Source organism: Lactuca sativa, chromosome 8 (assembly GCF_002870075.4).
Source record: "Lactuca sativa cultivar Salinas chromosome 8, Lsat_Salinas_v11, whole genome shotgun sequence".
Lineage (NCBI taxonomy): Eukaryota > Viridiplantae > Streptophyta > Magnoliopsida > Asterales > Asteraceae > Lactuca > Lactuca sativa.
This window is the reverse complement of record NC_056630.2, coordinates 30,928,520-30,945,805: the sequence shown is the minus strand read 5'-3', so window position 1 is coordinate 30,945,805 and position 17,286 is coordinate 30,928,520. Positions and strand designations below refer to the sequence as shown.

At 44.4% G+C, this 17,286-nt stretch overlaps 1 protein-coding gene across 3 annotated transcripts; it reads right to left on the bottom strand.

Moving 5' to 3' along the window:
• Positions 1–13,734: 13,734 nt before the first annotated feature.
• LOC111900749 (alkaline/neutral invertase E, chloroplastic) lies at positions 13,735–16,860 on the bottom strand. Of its 3 annotated transcripts, none has more exons than XM_052766024.1 (7): positions 16,639–16,860; positions 16,376–16,516; positions 15,606–16,258; positions 15,357–15,522; positions 14,584–15,289; positions 14,393–14,441; positions 13,735–14,252 (listed from the first exon to the last, which is right to left on the bottom strand). In XM_052766024.1, the coding sequence occupies exons 3-7, from the start codon at positions 16,248–16,250 to the stop codon at positions 13,926–13,928; spliced, it is 1,893 nt and encodes a 630-aa protein (XP_052621984.1). In that variant the 5' UTR covers positions 16,251–16,258; positions 16,376–16,516; positions 16,639–16,860; the 3' UTR covers positions 13,735–13,925. The 3 variants fall into 3 exon arrangements, with proteins under 3 accessions (XP_052621984.1, XP_042752862.1, XP_023752392.1); XM_042896928.2 differs by having other exon boundaries at positions 16,423–16,516; XM_023896624.3 differs by lacking the exon at positions 16,376–16,516 and having other exon boundaries at positions 16,639–16,859.
• Between the last annotated feature and the right edge of the window lie 426 nt (positions 16,861–17,286).

Genomic DNA, 17,286 nt, shown 5'->3' with positions numbered 1-17,286 from the left:
CATCAACCAGAAGGGTATTCTAGTAGATCCGGCCAAGATAGAGGCCGTGATGCAGTGGGAGGTCCCGAAGTCTCCATCTGAGATTCGGAGCTTCCTAGGTTTGGCAGGGTACTACAGGAGATTCATCCAGGATTTCTCCAAGATAGCTATACCGCTCACCCGACTGACTAGGAAGTCGGTGGTGTTTCGCTGGGGGCCTGAGCAGTAGGCAGCATTCAAGACCCTTAGACAGAGACTGTGCGAGGTACCGATTCTTGCCCTGCTAGAGGGAGTAGAGGATTTCGTAGTCTACTGTGATGCTTCGATCACAGGTATGGGAGCAGTGCTGATGCAGCGAGGACGTGTGATAGCTTACGCCTCGAGACAGTTGAAGCCTCATGAGGCTAACTATCCTACGCATGATTTAGAGTTGGGGGCAGTGGTGTTTGCCCTCAAGATTTGGAGACATTACCTTTATGGGGTTCGTTGTACCATTTACACGGATCACAAGAGTTTGAGGTATCTCATGGATCAGCCGAATCTGAACATGAGGCAGAGGTGATGGTTAAATGTGTTGAAGGATTACGATTGTGAGATCCTTTATCACCCAGGGAAGGCCAATGTGGTGGCCGACGCCCTAAGCCGCAAGGAGGCAGCAGCCCCGATCAGGGATATATGTCTGCGGATGACAGTGATTACTCAATTATTGGAGCAGATCAGAGAGGCACAGGTCGAGGGCCTCAAGGAGGAGAGGCAGAAGTGTGAGAGGATCGTGGGCCGAGTAGCTTTCTTCGACTATGACAGTCGAGGATTGTTGACCCTTCATGGGACAGTTTGGGTGCCGTACTGGGGAGGAGTACGGCAGGTACTGATGGATGAGGCCCACAAGTCTCGATTTTCCATCCATCCAAGGGTGACGAAGATGTATAGAGATCTTCGACCCTATTATTGGTGGCCCTGCATGAAGCGGGATGTCGCCTGGTATGTGGAGAGGTGCCTGACCTACAGGAAGGTCAAGGCAGAACACCAGAGGCCTCACGGCCAGATGCAACCGTTAGACATTCCAGTGTGGAAATGGGAAGACGTCACCATCGATTTCATCACTAAGCTTCCTAAGACTGCACGTGGAGTGGATTCGATTTGGGTTGTTGTGGATCGGTTTACGAAGAGTGCTCATTTTATACCAATCCAGGAGAGTATATTGGCGGAGAATCTAGCCGATATTTATGTGCGAGAGGTGGTGGCACGGCATGGAGTGCCTATCTCGGTGGTGTCAGACTGAGACGTCCATTTTACTTCCAGATTCTGGAAGCGGTTTCACGACGAGATGGGGACTCGTCTTCATTTCAGCACCGCTTTCCACCCTCAGACGGACGGGCAGAGCGAGAGGACGATCCAGACTCTCGAGGACATGCTCCGGGCATGTGTTCTAGATTTCGGTGGCAGTTGGGATACGTATCTTCCGTTAGCGGAATTTTCGTATAACAATAGCTACCATGCGAGTATTGACCGCCCTCCTTTCGAGATGCTATATGGGAGGAAGTACAGGACTCCGATTTGTTGGGGCGAGGTCGGTCAGCGTGTCATTGGGAGCAGCGAAGTGGTGCTCAAGACGATAGAGTTGATCCAACAGGTTCATAGTAGACTGCAGACTACGCAAAGTCGGCAGAAGAGTTATGCCGACAGGAGGCGTTCAGACTTGGAGTTTCAGGTGGGTGACATGGTCCTCCTGAAGGTATCACCCTGGAAGGGTGTCATCAGATTCTGAAAGAGGGGCAAGCTGGGCCCCAGGTTCATTGGTCCTTTTAGGGTTTTGGCCTGGGTGGGTCGGGTCGCCTACCGGTTGGATCTTCCAGCAAAGCTTAGCCAGATCCACACACTTTCCATGTTTCTCAGTTGAGGAAGTGTTTGGTGGACGAGTCGGCAGTAGTACCCATGGAGGATATTCAGGTTGATAGCAACCTGAATTATGTCGAGAGACCAGTTGCGATCTTAGATCGGAAGTTGAAGACCTTGAGGAACAAGGTGATTCAGTTAGTGAAGGTGCAGTGGCAGCACCGGAAGGGTTCAGAGTGGACGTGGGAGTCCAAGGAGGAGATGTGGGAGCATTACCCAGAGTTGTTTCCAGATTCAGCAGCAGCAGACTTCGAGGACGAAGTCTAAGACAAGTGGGGGAGAGTTGCAACACCCTAATTTTGGTATGTTATTTAAATAATTATTTTTCAAGTTTTCAAGAGGAACTCGACGAGTCAGTAGCCAGACTCGTCGAGTAGAGTCGGGATATTGAGCACGTTTAAGTTGGCGACTCGACGAGTCCATATTCTGGACTCGGCGAGTCCGCCAGTCTGGATGAAACCCTAATTTCAAGGATTTGCACCCTATTTAATCAACTTTTTGGGACCTCAAGTCAGCTCCCATCACCCCCAGAGCATCCTTCTCGAAACCCTAGCACTCTCTTAGCATTTTGTGTGTTTTTGGTGTGATTCTTTGAAGATCTTGAGAGAAGAAGGAAGGTAGATCAAGAGGAGAAGAAGGAGATCCAAGATCTTTGTGGCATTTCAAAGTATAGTGAGGTATAACTCGACCCTTTTTCTGTTTCTATTCTTAAATCCCCATTGGAACACCATTAAAGCTATTATTGAACCATTTCTTGGCTTGGTAGTAGCATAGAGGACACATTGAGATGAATAGCCTTCGGATCTAGCTATGGTTGAGTTGCAGAAGCCTAGATCTAATACCTTTATGGAGCCATATTGCATGAAAGCCCTAGATCTACTCTTATAGTGTGCTTTGAGCCTTAAAACCTTCATTTGGTATTTATTTACACGTAAAGTTGGAAACTTTACGTGTTAAACAAGCCCTAAGAACCAAGATCTACGAATGGAATGAACTGGATTCAAGCAGAATCGAGTATATAGTGATTGCATGTGTACGACTCGGCGAGTCGTTCTTTAGACTCGACGAGTCAAGTCGCGAGTCCCCTGTTTTCCCCTTTTCGAGTTATGCCAAGTGGAACCAGTGAGTGAGAGATGGACTCAGTGAGCTGGAGGTTAGACTCATTCATGGAAGGACTCGGCGAGTCAATGCCCTGAATCGACGAGTCCAAGGCAATCTTCATGCCTCAAGAACAGATTCGACGAGTTGTTCATACAACTCAGCGATTCACGGTCAGAGTGTTCATGTGTTGAAGGAGGACTCGACGAGTTGTTCATACAACTCGGCGAGTCGGATGCAGATTGACTGAGTGTTAGTATCGTAGAGGAACTCGTTGAGTCTATGCCAAACTTGACGAGTAGTAGCGAGCAGAAGCAAGAAAGTGAGAGTAAGGACTCGACGAGTTGGTGACCCAACTCGACAAGTCAGGTCAACTGAATATTGACTTTGACCAATAGGTTGACTTTGACCAGGGGTAAAATAGTCATTTTACCATCAGTATAATTATCAGTATTTGATTGAGGGTACTCATGGAAATTGTAGTCGGGGTGAAACCGTAGCCGCAGCAGACAGATTCCGGAGGAGTTCTTTCAGCAGATAGGCTATGAGGTGAGTTTCCTTCCAGTAGGAACGGGTCTACGGCCACAATGCCGGCCCGTTTAGTTAGCAGTAGTTCCAGACTTCGGTCTGATGTAGTAGTTCAGTGTGCTTGATGTCTTTGTGATTCAAGCATGGATTTGTGATTATGTGTTCCGGACCTCGGTCTGATGCAATATGCAGTATATGTGTTTATGCCAGTAGTTGTGATTATGTTATGCTATGTTCAGTCAGTTCCGGACTTCGGTCCGATGTAGTTTCCGGACTTCGGTCTGATGCAGGGGGCAAGGCCCTGGTTAGTTCCGGACTTCGGTCCGATGCAGTTTCCGAACTTCGGTCCGATGCAGAGGGCAAGGCCCTGGTTAGTTCCGGACTTCGGTTTGATGCAGTTTCCGGACTTCGGTTCGATGCAGTTTCCAGGCTTCGGTCCGACGCAGTGGGCAAGGCCCAGTAGTTGCTTATATGTTATTGTAGGGTATGTGGTAGTTTGGGGGAGCTCACTAAGCTTTGTGCTTACAGTTTTCAGTTATGGTTTCAAGTACTCCCGGAAGTAAAGGGAAGAGCTCAGGATGATGGCATGGCACACACCACAACTTCAGTCTTTATCCTGGGAGTTTGTTTGATTCATAGTTTGATTTGGTACAATTGTTTCACGACATTTTATTATGAGTTGAGATATTTGACGTATGGTTTTTATGATATTACGATCAGTATATGATTTTTATTATTATTAAAACAAAAAATTTTGGGTCACATTTTTGGGATGTTACAGACCCGTATCAAAGAGAATGTAACACCGAAATTTTCAAACAATCTATCACATTTTAAAACATACTTCCATTCATATATATTATAAAAATCTCATTGTATCACATATCAATCCATAGAAAGACAACCCAAGATCATAATGTATAAAAACTCCTCATGTGTGTACTGATCATGTAGGCACCTTCCCGCGATCCTCACTGGTAACAGAAACACATAACACAACACTGTAAGAAAAAAATGCTTAGTGAGTTCCCCAAAATACCACATATAACACATAATAGCCACTCGAGGCTATAACTCTATGGACCCTCCTGTCCTAACTCTGTGGACCCTCTGGTCCTAACTCTGTGAACCTTTCGGTTCTAACTCTATAAACCCTGGAACATACACAGCATGAATCACATAGAAATAATGTAGTGTATCACAATCACATAAATAACATACAAGATACTCTATCATATAACTCTAATTACCACTCTAGGTAAAGTATAGTGAGAAGACTCACCTCGGGTAACTCGGTAATGTCAAACTCAGTAAAATCTGGTCTAGCCTCCGCCTAATCACATGGAATAAGTACTCTAATCAATTCAACTCTCAAAGCTAGACTAAATCCCTCTCTTGGCACTCCCAAAAGGGTAAAAGACCATTTTACCCCTCTCATGGCTCAAAGACCCAAACATTAACCAAACCCTAAAAGTCAGCAAAAGTCAACTCTCCGGGTTACGCTACGCGTACCAAACCTGTACGCTGGGCATACCCGACATCCTACGCTGCGCGTACTGGGATTACGCCCCACATCCCAGTTTCATGCTCCTTACTTTTGGGGTATTAAACGGTTAAGACACACGTCCAACTTTCATATCTGATCACCCCTAAACCTCTTAATCCATAAAGTTGGTGACTTTAAGCCTTTGCATGGCTATGAGAGTCACTAACACCCAAATCTTTCCACTTTCAACACTCTAAAGCCCGCAACTCAAACATGACTTCCTAATGACGACCAAGTTGGGATTTTTATGGATCAACATCACACAAAACACTGAAATGGCATAGATCTAGGTCCATGGAGCCCCTCTTGCTCATAAAGTCTCCACCTTTGGGACTTAAACCCTAGAAATGGACCATAAAACACCAAACCAAAATAAAGAGGAAACTTCTGAGCTTTTTACCTCAAAGTGAAGCTCCTTCCTCTGAAGAACTCAGATCCAAGCTTGAACTCCAAACCTTAGCCTCCACAAGCACCCCTTCTTCTTCTTCACTAACACACAAAGGCACTTTTAGCTCAAAACACTCACACACAAGCTTTAGGACGAAGGAAATGCTCTCTTAGGGTTTCAATCTCTAAAATGGTGGCTGAGGATAAGGCCTTAGCATTCCTTTTATAGTGCACAAGCCATAAATTAGGGTTTGCATCTGGGCCCACTACGCCCAGCGTACCTAGGCGAGTCCGCGTCTAATTAAAGCGCATGAGTACACGCAGTGTACTCTTCAGTACACCCAGCGTACTCATTTTCCTTAATATTTCAATTAAGGGCTTAACTTGAAAACCTTGGAAAAGGAAGAGGGCTTAAGAGACACACCTGAAATTCGGGATGTTACAATTCTCCCCCACTAGAACCATACTTCGCCCCCGAAGTCTCATGCAACAAACAACTCCGGATACTGCTCTCTCATCTCTGACTATGGCTCCCAAGTCAGCTCAGACCCTCTCCGATGTTGCCACTAGACTTGAACCAGAGGCACCTCCTTGTTCCTCAGAACCTTGATCTTTCGGTCCATGATCGCGATCAGTATCTCAACACAATTGAGACTCGTGTCCACCTGGATATCCTCCAACGGCACCACTGTCAACTCGTCGGCTGTACACTTCCTCAGCTGAGACACGTGGAAGGTATCATGAATCTGGCTCAACTCCGCAGGTAGCTCCAAACGATATGCTACCTTGCCCACCCTCGCGGACACTCTGAATGGACCGATCTACCAGGGCCCCAGCTTGCCCCTCTTCCTGAATCGGATCACTCCTTTCCAAGGAGACACCTTCAAGAGTACAAAATCTCCAACCTGAAACTCGAGCTCGAATCGTCACCTATCCGCGCAACTCTTCTGGCGACTCTGAGCTGTCAACAACCTCTGCCTGACCTGTTGTATCTGCTCTATCGTCTGAAGCACTAATTCAGTGCTACCCAACACTCGCTGCCCGACCTCTCCCCAACAGATGGGAGTCCGACACCTCCTCCCATATAACAACTCAAAGGGAGGCATACCAATACTCGAATGGTGGCTGTTGTTATAAGAAAACTCAGCCAACGGCAGATACGTGTCCCAACTTCCTCCGAAGTCCAACACACATGCCCTAAGCATGTCCTCAAGCGTCTGAATCGTCCGCTCACTCTGACCGTCCGTCTGTGGGTGGTATGCGGTACTGAAATGCAGCCTTGTACCCAACTCCTCGTGGAATTTCTTCCAGAACCTGGAAGTGAAACACATATCTCGGTCCGACACGATCGAGATCAGTACTCCATGTCGCGATACCACCTCTCTCACATACAACTCTGCCAGCCTCTCTGCAGAAGAGCTCTCACTGATAACAAGAAAATGAGCGCTCTTTGTTAGCCGATCAACGATCACCCAAATTGCATCGACACCTCTCGCAGTCCTCGACAATTTTGGTGATAAAATCCATGGAAATATGTTCCCACTTCCATTGGGGAACCTCAAGTGGTTGCAGCTTGCCATGCGGTCACTGGTGCTCGGCCTTAACCCTGCGACAGGTCAAGCACCTCTCTACAAACCACGCCACATCCCTCTTCATACAGGGCAACCAATAGTCTCTCTTCAGGTCCAAATACATCTTAGTGGCCCCGGGATGGATCGAAAACCTCGACCTGTGCGCCTCCTCCATCAAAATGGTACGTGCCCCGCCCTCAAATGGCATCCAAATCTGGCCCTGGAAGGTCATAAGCCCTCGACTATCAGAAATGAACTCAGATACTTTCCCAATCACCCGTTCTCTCTTGCGGTTCTCCGGTCTCATGGCCTCTACCTGGGCCTCCCGAATGGTGTCCAACATCGGAGTCATCACTGTCAAACTCATACAAACATCCCGTATCTGGTCACTCTCTACCCTACGACTCAAGGCATCGGCTACACACGTTATCCTTGCCCGGGTGGTACAGGATCTTGCACTTATAATCCTTTACCACATCCAACCATCTCCTCTGGCGCATGTTCAGGTTGGGCTGATCCATCAGATACTTAAAGCTCTTGTGGTCTGTGTATATGGTACACTGAACCCCATACAAATAGTGACGCCAGATATTGAGGGCGAACACCACAGCCCCCAACTCCAGATCGTGAGTAGGATACCTCGTATCATGAGGCTTTAGCTGCCTCGATGCGTATGCTATCACATGCCCTCTCTGCATCAGCACCGCACCCAATCCTGATATCGACGCGTCACAATATACCACAAAATCCTCCATCCCCTCTGGAAGGGCTAATATTGGGGCTTCGCATAATCTCTGGTGAAGTGTCTCGAATGAGGCCTGTTGCTCCAGGCCCCAACTAAAAGCCACGCCCTTCCGAGTCAACCTGGTGAGAGGAACAACAATCATGGAGAAATCCTTGATAAATCTCCGATAATAACCGGCCAACCCCAGAAAACTCTTGATCTCTGAAGGGGATCTCGGCACCTCCCAACTCATCACAGCCTCAATCTTGGCCGGATCGACCAATATCCCATTCTGGTTGACGAGGTGTCCTAGGAATTGGACCTCTCGTAACTAGAAATCGCACTTGGAGAATTTGGCGTAAAGCCTCTCCGATCTCAGAACTCCGAGGATCTCCCTCAAATGCTCCTCATGCTGCTCTCTGGATCTCGAATACAAAAATATGTCATCAATGAACACGATCACCGAACGATCCAACATCGGCCTGCACACCCTTTTCATGAGATCCATGAATGATGTCGGTGCATTGGTGAGCCTGAAAGGCATCACCACGAACTCATAATGCCCACAACGAGTCCTGAACGTTGTCTTCTGGATATCCTCATCACGCACTCTCATCTGATGATATCCAGACCTCAGATCAATCTTGGAGAACCAAGATGCTCCATACAACTGGTCGAACAAATCTTCGATCCTCGGCAAAGGGTGACGGTTCTTGACCGTCAGCTTGTTCAACTCCCGGTAATCAATGCACATCTAGTGTGAACCATCCTTTTTCATGACAAAAAAGATCGGTGCTCCACACGGCGAGCTACTCGACCGAATAAACCCCTTCCCCAGCAGTTCCTGCAGTTGTGAGGATAACTCATGCATCTCTGGTGGCGCAAGCTGATAGGGTGCCTTGGTGATAGGCGCTGTCCCCGAAACCAAATCGATACGGAACTCTACCTGCCTCTCGGGAGGCACTCCTGGCAACTCCTCGGGGAAAATGTCCGGGAACTCACACACTATCGGGACCTCATCAACCGACCTCAGTCTCTCTGCATCTACTCTCGGATCCACCACATAAGCCACAAACCCACTACAGCCCTGTTGTAGGCTCTGCCTCGCCCTAGCGGCCGAACAAAATGCTGACCCAGAATGGGTACCCTCGCCATAAACTATAAGAACTCCCCCACTAGGGTCTCGTATGGTCACCAGTTGTCGCTCGCAGTCGATAACCGCTACAAACCTGCTCAACCAGTCCATGCCCACGATGACACAGACATCTCCTATCGCAATCGGGACCAAATCAATCGGAAACTCAATGTCGAAGATCTTGAGTACACATCATCGAATCAGATCAGTGACATACACCGCTCTCTCGTCATCTATGGAAACTCGCAAAGGTCGACTCAACGCCTCTCGACAGATACTGATGTGCTGACTAAAGGCTAACGACACAAAAGACCGACTCGCACCCAAGTCAAATAACACCAAAGTAGGTACATAACTCACAAGAAATGTACCTACAGATATCATAATATAAGCATAATACCACAAACTCAAAATAAATAGATGAAAAAATACATACCAGCTACAACATCGGGCGCTGCGCGGGCCTCCTCCGCTGTCAACTGGAAGGTTTTCCGGCGAGACTTTGGCGCCTCGGCCTTCACTGGTCGACTCTCTGTAGCTCGAATGGCAGCAAGGGTAGATCCCTGTGATGCTCCCTGGGTGACCCCCACAACTGCGGACACTCGGCCTTCCGGTGTCCGGTTTGGTTTAAGTGAAAACAGACTGCAAACCCCTTGGGGCAATCCTTGGCCATGTGCCCCTCCTTTCCACACTTGTAGCAAGACCCTGCTCTACAAACCCCCTCATGACTATTGCCGCACTTTCCACAAGTGTGGCCCTTCTGTGCCGGTCGCCGATCCCTCCCCTGAGACTCCGCCTCCTCCCTAGCCTGAGTCTCGAGCTCAATCTCCCTCTTTTGGGCATTTGCCTGAAGCTCGGAAAATGTCTGGTACGATGAGTTCGCCACGATAGACCCAAACATCATGTGCCTTCTCGGAAGACACGTGCTCAGAGCAGAACATCGCCCTCTCATGGAACATCCTGGTGATCACTGTAACATACTCGGTACCCTGCTTGAGGGTCAAGAACTCCTGGGCCAAACACTCCCTTTCCACCGGGGAAACGTACTCATCACGAAACATAGCGGTGAGCCTCTCCCAGGTCACAGCGACAAGCTCTGCAGAAGAATAGTGCGCTGTCACAAACTTCCACCAGTCCTTCGCTCCCAAGCGAAGCTGGTTCAACGCGAACCGAACTCTCAGATGCTCCGGACAAGAACACGTATAGAAGCATCCCTCAATATCAGAAATCCATCTCATCCCAGCGATCGGATCCTGCGTCCCGTCAAACTCTGGTGGCTTCGTGTTGCTGAACTCTCGGTACAGCAACGAGTCACCCCCCTGTGGCCTCGCAGCAACGACGACTGCAGTGGCCGCAGCAACAGCGACGACTGCAGTGGCCGCAGCAGCAGCAGCAACATAACGCTCGTCAAAAGTCTCGATCAGAGTGGTCTTGATAGACCCAAATATCTCCGGTATCTCGGCTCGGATGTTAGCAGCCACCTCCTCATGAATCAACCTGCGAATCTCCTCATCACTAACACCACTGCTCTCAGGTGTGTGGCGTGTCCCAACCATAATGTCTCTGAAATACAACATAAAATATCAGAGACTCGCTCGAGCATACTCGCACTCGATAACTCAACCCTACTCGTTCCCTGGTACCCCAGGGATTCTTACTTGAGCTGCGCACTGCTCCGGTGTCTTCAGTAGTACGGGCCCAATACTACCATCCACACCGCATCAATATTCACCCCAAGTCCTCCTCCTAGGATCCCAAATCCCAAGTACTCTACTCTCACCATACATAGTCTACTCTCTAGCAGATCTCTCATAAGCTCCTCGCTGCTATCTACTCACTCTCAAGCATCTCCTAGCAGCAAAACCCCTAGGCTAAGGCATCACAAATCAAGCCACTCTAGTCCTAATAAGAATACCTATCCTACTCTAGCATGCATAACATATTATCTCATATCTCATAACACATAATATAAGGGCAATTTGGGAAATCACCGTTCGGGCGTTAACTGATCGTACACACTGCTATGCTCTCTTTTCAAAAACTTTTTACTCCTTGAGAAAAATTTTGTGATTTTATTTTGAAAATCTCTCAAATCCTCAGTTTGAGTTCAGATACACCCGAAGGTGCACCCGAATCCCTCAAACCAAGGCTCTGATACCAACTTGTAACACCGAAACTTTCAAACAATTTTTCACATTTTAAAAACATACTTCCATTCATAAATATTATAAAAATGTCATTGTATCACATATCAATCCATAGAAACACAACCCAACATCATAATGTATAAAAACTCCTCATGTGTGTACTGATCATGCCGGCGCCTTCCCGCGATCCTCACTGGTACCTGAAACACATAACACAACACTGTAAGCATAAATGCTTAGTGAGTTCCCCAAAATACCACATATAACACATAATAGCCACTCGAGGCTATAACTCTGTGGACCCTCCGGTCCTAACTCTGTGGACCCTTTAGTCCTAACTCTGTAAACCTTCCGGTTCTAACCCTATAAACCCTGGAACATACACGACATGAATCACATAGAAATAATGCACTATATCACAATCACATAAATAACATACAAGATACTCTGTCATCTAACTCTAATTACCACTCTAGGTAAAGTATAGTGAGAAGACTCACCTCGGGTAACTCGGTATTCTCGAACTCGGTAAAATCTGGTCTAGCCTCCGCCTAATCACATGGAATAAATACTCTAATCAATTCAACTCTCAAAGCTAGACTAAATCCCTCTCTTGGCACTCTCAGAAGGGTAAAAGACCATTTTACCCCTCTCATGGCTCAAAGACCCAAACATTGACCAAACCCTAAAAGTCAACAAAAGTCAACTCTCCGGGTTACGCTGCGCGTACCAAACCTGTACGCTGGGCGTACCCGGCAGCCTCACAGAATCGGGGAACGCGACTCCCTACGCTGCGCGTACTGGGATTACGCCTCGCGTAAATCCCAATTTCATGTTCCTTGCTTTTGGGGTCTTAAACGGTTAAGACACACGTCCAACTTTCAGATCTGACCACCCCTAAACCTCTTAATCCATAAAGTTGGTGACTTTAAGCCTTTGCATGACTATGAGAGTCACCAACACCCAAATCTTTCCACTTTCAACACTCTAAAGCCCACAAATCAAACATGACTTCCTAATGACGACCAAGCTGGGATTTTTATGGATCAACATCACACATAACACTGAAATGGAACAGATCTAGGTCCATGGAGCCCCTCTTGCTCATAAAGTCTCCACCTTTGGGACTTAAACCCTAGAAATGGACCATAAAATACCAAACCAAAATAAAGAGGAAAGTTCTGAGCTTTTTACCTCAAAGTGAAACTCATTCCTCTGAAGAACTCAGATCCAAGCTTGAACTCCAAACCTTAGCCTCCACAAGCACCCCTCCTTCTTCTTCACTAACACACAAAGGCACTTTTAGCTCAAAACACTCACACACAAGCTTTAGAACGAAGGAAATGCTCTCTTAGGGTTTCACTCTCTGAAATGGTGGCTGAGGATAAGGCCTTAACATTCCTTTTATAGTGAACAAGCCATAAATTAGGGTTTGCATATGGGCCCGCTACGCCCAACGTAACCCTGGGTATGCCCGGCGTACCTAGGTGAGTCCGCGTCCAATTAAAGCGCATGAGTACGCCCAACGTACTCATTTGCCTTAATATTTCAGTTAAGGGCTTAACTTGACAACCTTGGAAAAGGAAGAGGGTTTAAGAGACACACCTGAAATTCGGGATGTTACAGAGAAGCCGCCACAAATCTCAACATGTTTCGTGCGCTCATGAAAAACATCATTGTTGGCAATATGGATTGCTCTATGGTTGCCGAATCAAACAACAATAAGATATGACGGTGGGGCACCCATATCAAAGAGAAGCTACCATCGACATAATAGTTTTTGAGCAGCAGGACCTCGATGCTCGACTTCAATACTTTGGTTTGGGACTAAGGGATGCTTCTTGCTACGTCATGAAACAAATGAGTCACCAAGAAAGAAAAAATAGCATGTCGTTGTGCATTAATCAGTGGCATCACCATATTGCATCAGAAAATATATGAAGCTCAAGAGATGATGCAGAATGGAATATAACCTATGAAACATAGTGCATTTAATGTTTCTTAAAATTTTCAAATCAACACTATAATGAGAAGTCTGAGGAGCTGCCATAAACCGAGTAACAGTAGAACTATATATGACATATAGGCTCGTGCGAGCGACAATAAGATAGACTAGAGATCCCACCAACCGACGTAAGAGTATGGTATTAAGTATAAGGGAACCATCGTTGGGTGTGAGTCTAAATTTTGTCTCAAAATGTGTAAAGGAGACCTTAGAGTCGTTGAGACCTGCACGAGAAATAAGATTAGAAGGATATTTGGCTTGCAAGTAGATGCCGATATCATGAACAAGCACATCTAGTCCTAGTAAGTAGTGAAGTGGTCCAAAATCTTTCATTTCAAAATGTTGGTGTAGAGAGTCTTTCAAAGAAGCGATGTCCTCAACATTGTTGTTGTAATAATCATGTCATCAACATATAATAAAAGAAATATAGTACCAATATCAATAGTTTTGGTGAAGATTTCAGAATCGTAATTGCTATAAATAAAACCTAGTGAACATACATGTTCATGTAACACTAAATTTCTTGAACCAAGCCTAAGGGGATTGTTTTAGCCCATAGAGGGCTTTTGTGAAGATACATATTCATGTAACACTAAATTTCTTGAACCAAGACTAAAGGGCTTGTTTTAGTCCTTAGAGGGCTTTGTGTAAGCAACAAACATGAGCATGAGGGTGTTGAACCTTAGCATGAGTGGAAAATAAAACAGAATAACAATAGTTATCAACGCATTAAAAACCTTGGCAGGTTTTTGAATAAATTATATACCGAAGTATACTTCTGTGTTCATTGTTGAACAATATGTTCGACTCATAAACTCCAATCACAAATGACTAAAAATGGCTCAATGGCTGACACTTGCTATACAATCTACACCTAAAAAAACAAATAAACTTAACCCGAATAAAATCTCATACAATGTACGTCTTCTGGGAGCTCTTTGGACCCCGTTTCTTACGTGGGTTAGAAGTGGTCATGCAAGAAAACGCATTCACAAGTTGAGAATCCTCATCATTCATCAAAATCTTGGCTTTAGTAGGATCCTTAAGCAGTAATTTTGCCACAAGATATCCTGCAATTGTCCATGTCTGAAACAAACGCGATTGTTTCCCTATAAATCTTGCTCTTTTGGTGTCATAATATTCAGGCCATTTGTCTTTACCCAATCTCTCTTCTGCTATCTTCACTGCTCTTTCTGCTATTTCTGGCCTTCCCATCTTGATACATGCTACTGTAAGCTGTACATAAAAATCAAAAACTCAGTTTCCTTCATTTTGACTTTTGAGTCAAACTGTTTACTTTTCTAATTCGAAATTGTCATGGGTTTTTGTTGTACTTCAACATCTGAAAGTTTCCTATTTGTGCATTTATATAATACCTGCCAGAGCAAAGTAGGCCATGAACCTCCATTGTGGTATGACCAAGGCCTGAAAAAGTCCACAATAAAGAATTATGAATTCTTCATAGTAAATGTAAATACAAGGTATAGTTTTAATACTATTCTATATGTTATTTAATTTTACTTTATAGACCTATCAAAAAGAATAAACATTAGAACAGAGGTGTTACGTGTTCTTAGGATCAGAACCCGTGATAATTTGCCATTCTTGACCTTCAAGGGCAGGGTAACAAATCTTGAAAGGCATATCAGCCACTAAATCCGCCCATTTTGCTTCAATAAGATCCAAAATCGCATGTGATTGATCAACTGTAACCAAACTACTCACAACAGACCAAAAATTCCCCAAAGAAAAAAACCTGAAATCCATATGAGCAGGTTGCAGGTTTCCAATAAGATATCCACCTCTATTTGGCATCCATTCCACTAACCATGGAGAAATTTGATCTGGATAAATGTTAAACTTATTAACAGCATCGTAAGAATACTCTTCAGTCTTGTATCGATAGATTTCATTAAGCTTTTTCATATCTATCCAGTAATATTCTCTTATATGAAAAGATAATGCAACAAGACGATTGTTTAAAGCTATAATCAAGTCTGTCGACCCTTCTTCTTGTGCAAGCATCTCACGTGCACATAATAAAGCAGAATAAAATAAAGATTGGATTTCAAGAGGGTGACCATGAATCCCCATACGCCTATCGATCATACAAGGTCCATCTGCTACTAATAAAGTAGGAAACATATCAAATCCATCAGCGAGACATAGCTTTAGAATCATCTTGATTCCAGTTTGAACATCGATTCTTTCCTGGAGTGATAAATCTCCGGAACTTTTTCCATATGCGCGTAACAGTATAATCCACCATAACCCTGAAAAAAAAAAAGGATTCGGGTTTAGAAAAGTAAAGAAATGGGCGAATGGCATAGTGGTAATTACCGGAATCCACAGGGGCAACACGGCCAATTGCAGCCTCTCCAAAATCCGGGTCTAGAACTTCTTCGGTTGCAGTGTCGTCTCCTTCAAGGGGTACTGTACGGACCTTGAAACTTGCAGGCATTAATCCTTGCCCAGGGCTATGGCAATCCATTGTTTTCTCCCAGCTCTAAAAACAAGAAAATTGAAGTAAAATGATGAGTGATCTTGAAAAACAGAAGAAAAGAAGATGAAAGATGAAATGTTGGGTACTTGGAGTTGAAGTGTGTGAAGGATGAAACTGCGGACAATGTCGTATTCCCCTTTTAGTAAGAAAGCTATACCAGAAGGTATGAAGTCGCGAATGAAAACTTGATCGTAGTTAAGTACACTTGAGCTTGTGGGGTCTTTTGCGGCTATTGTACCAATAGGACTACCACAATAGTTTACTATTGAATCACGAAGTAAGTCCCATGCTTCGTCTTCAATCGTGTCAGATGTTGAATCGTCCTTTTCTTTCTTCAATTTATGATTGTCCTTTGAATCCGAGAGGTTTGGTGGATGATTTGTGTCTTGAATAGTGTTGAACTGTTTGTGATTATCGACAACCCACGTACCGTTTGCATCTTCAGCAGTGAATCCACTAACACTTTCAGAAGTTTGGCATTTACAACTTAAATGATGAAATGATCGTCGATTTTGGAAGGTTTCATGGCGGATGCTAGGGGTTGTAGGAAACTGGCGACGAGTATGAACATTTGAGCACCTGAAGAATCGAATGGCATTTGAGCGGCTTCTCTGTTTACATTTTGTGATGGATCCATGAGAATATGCTAATAAGTTGGAACAAGGGTTAGGGTAGAAGAGTCGAGGTGTAGCCCCACAGAAGACTTGCAGAATTGCTTCAGAAGAAATCATGGCAACACCTAAAACAAGAGCATTGATTTAATCGCCTTTAACTAGGGAACTCTGTATTTCGACTATGTGCGTTGCATTAATTTATGACATAATCAATACATAAATGGGAAAAAAAAAATCATTACTTCAACTGGAACAGAATCAACAAATCGATATATGAATATCTTGTAACCTAATTCAGCGCAAGATGCATGTACTTAAATAACAAGTGCAGAAAACCCCTTTCTAATTCCGCCGAACATTACGATTCAGTTCGAGATTTATCCCTTAAATCATCAAAAACCAATTTTAGAGAAAGTAAGAAACGTCATTTGGGAGTTGGGTTCTGAACAAAACAATGTAATCTTGTGAAATTGAAGAAATTTTAGGAAAAATACTACAAATTTACCTTCGTGAAGAGATGTTGGATACTGAAATCAGAGACTTGATTCGATGGAAGATTAATAATAAGTAATACCCAGTTAAGCAATCGCCGATTTCTGATTATATCGCGCAATCTATTGAAGAATGGGGCTGAAACAAGTGTAAAACGAGAAAAACGAAAACTTGAACGCATGAACAGGAAGAACTAAAATGCGCTAGTGTTCCGTTTCTGGCCATACATGTCTGCGTTCCGCACTTTATAAGAAAATTTTATTTTCGAAAATTCAAATATCGTTTGATAAAAATCACACAATTAATATTTCTCGTATTTAAAAGCATCTAAAATCATTTTGACAAAATTATAATTTCTTTATTTACAACAATAAATGAATATTATAGATATCTTTCCGTATATAATACATAGTCCAATATTTTATATTGTATTAGCAAACTGTTTAAAATGATCCAAATGAAAACACGATGAAAAAACTTTATTATAATTATTATAATTTTTAAGAATTAAAAATAAAATAAAAGTATAATATCAACATACGTAGTATTTTGCCATAAGTAACTTCTGTTGACAATATGAAAGTGATGGATATTCCACGTGAACGAAACTAAAGGGCAAGTTTAAGTAACGTGTAGAAATGTTTTGGTCCACTCGTGTATG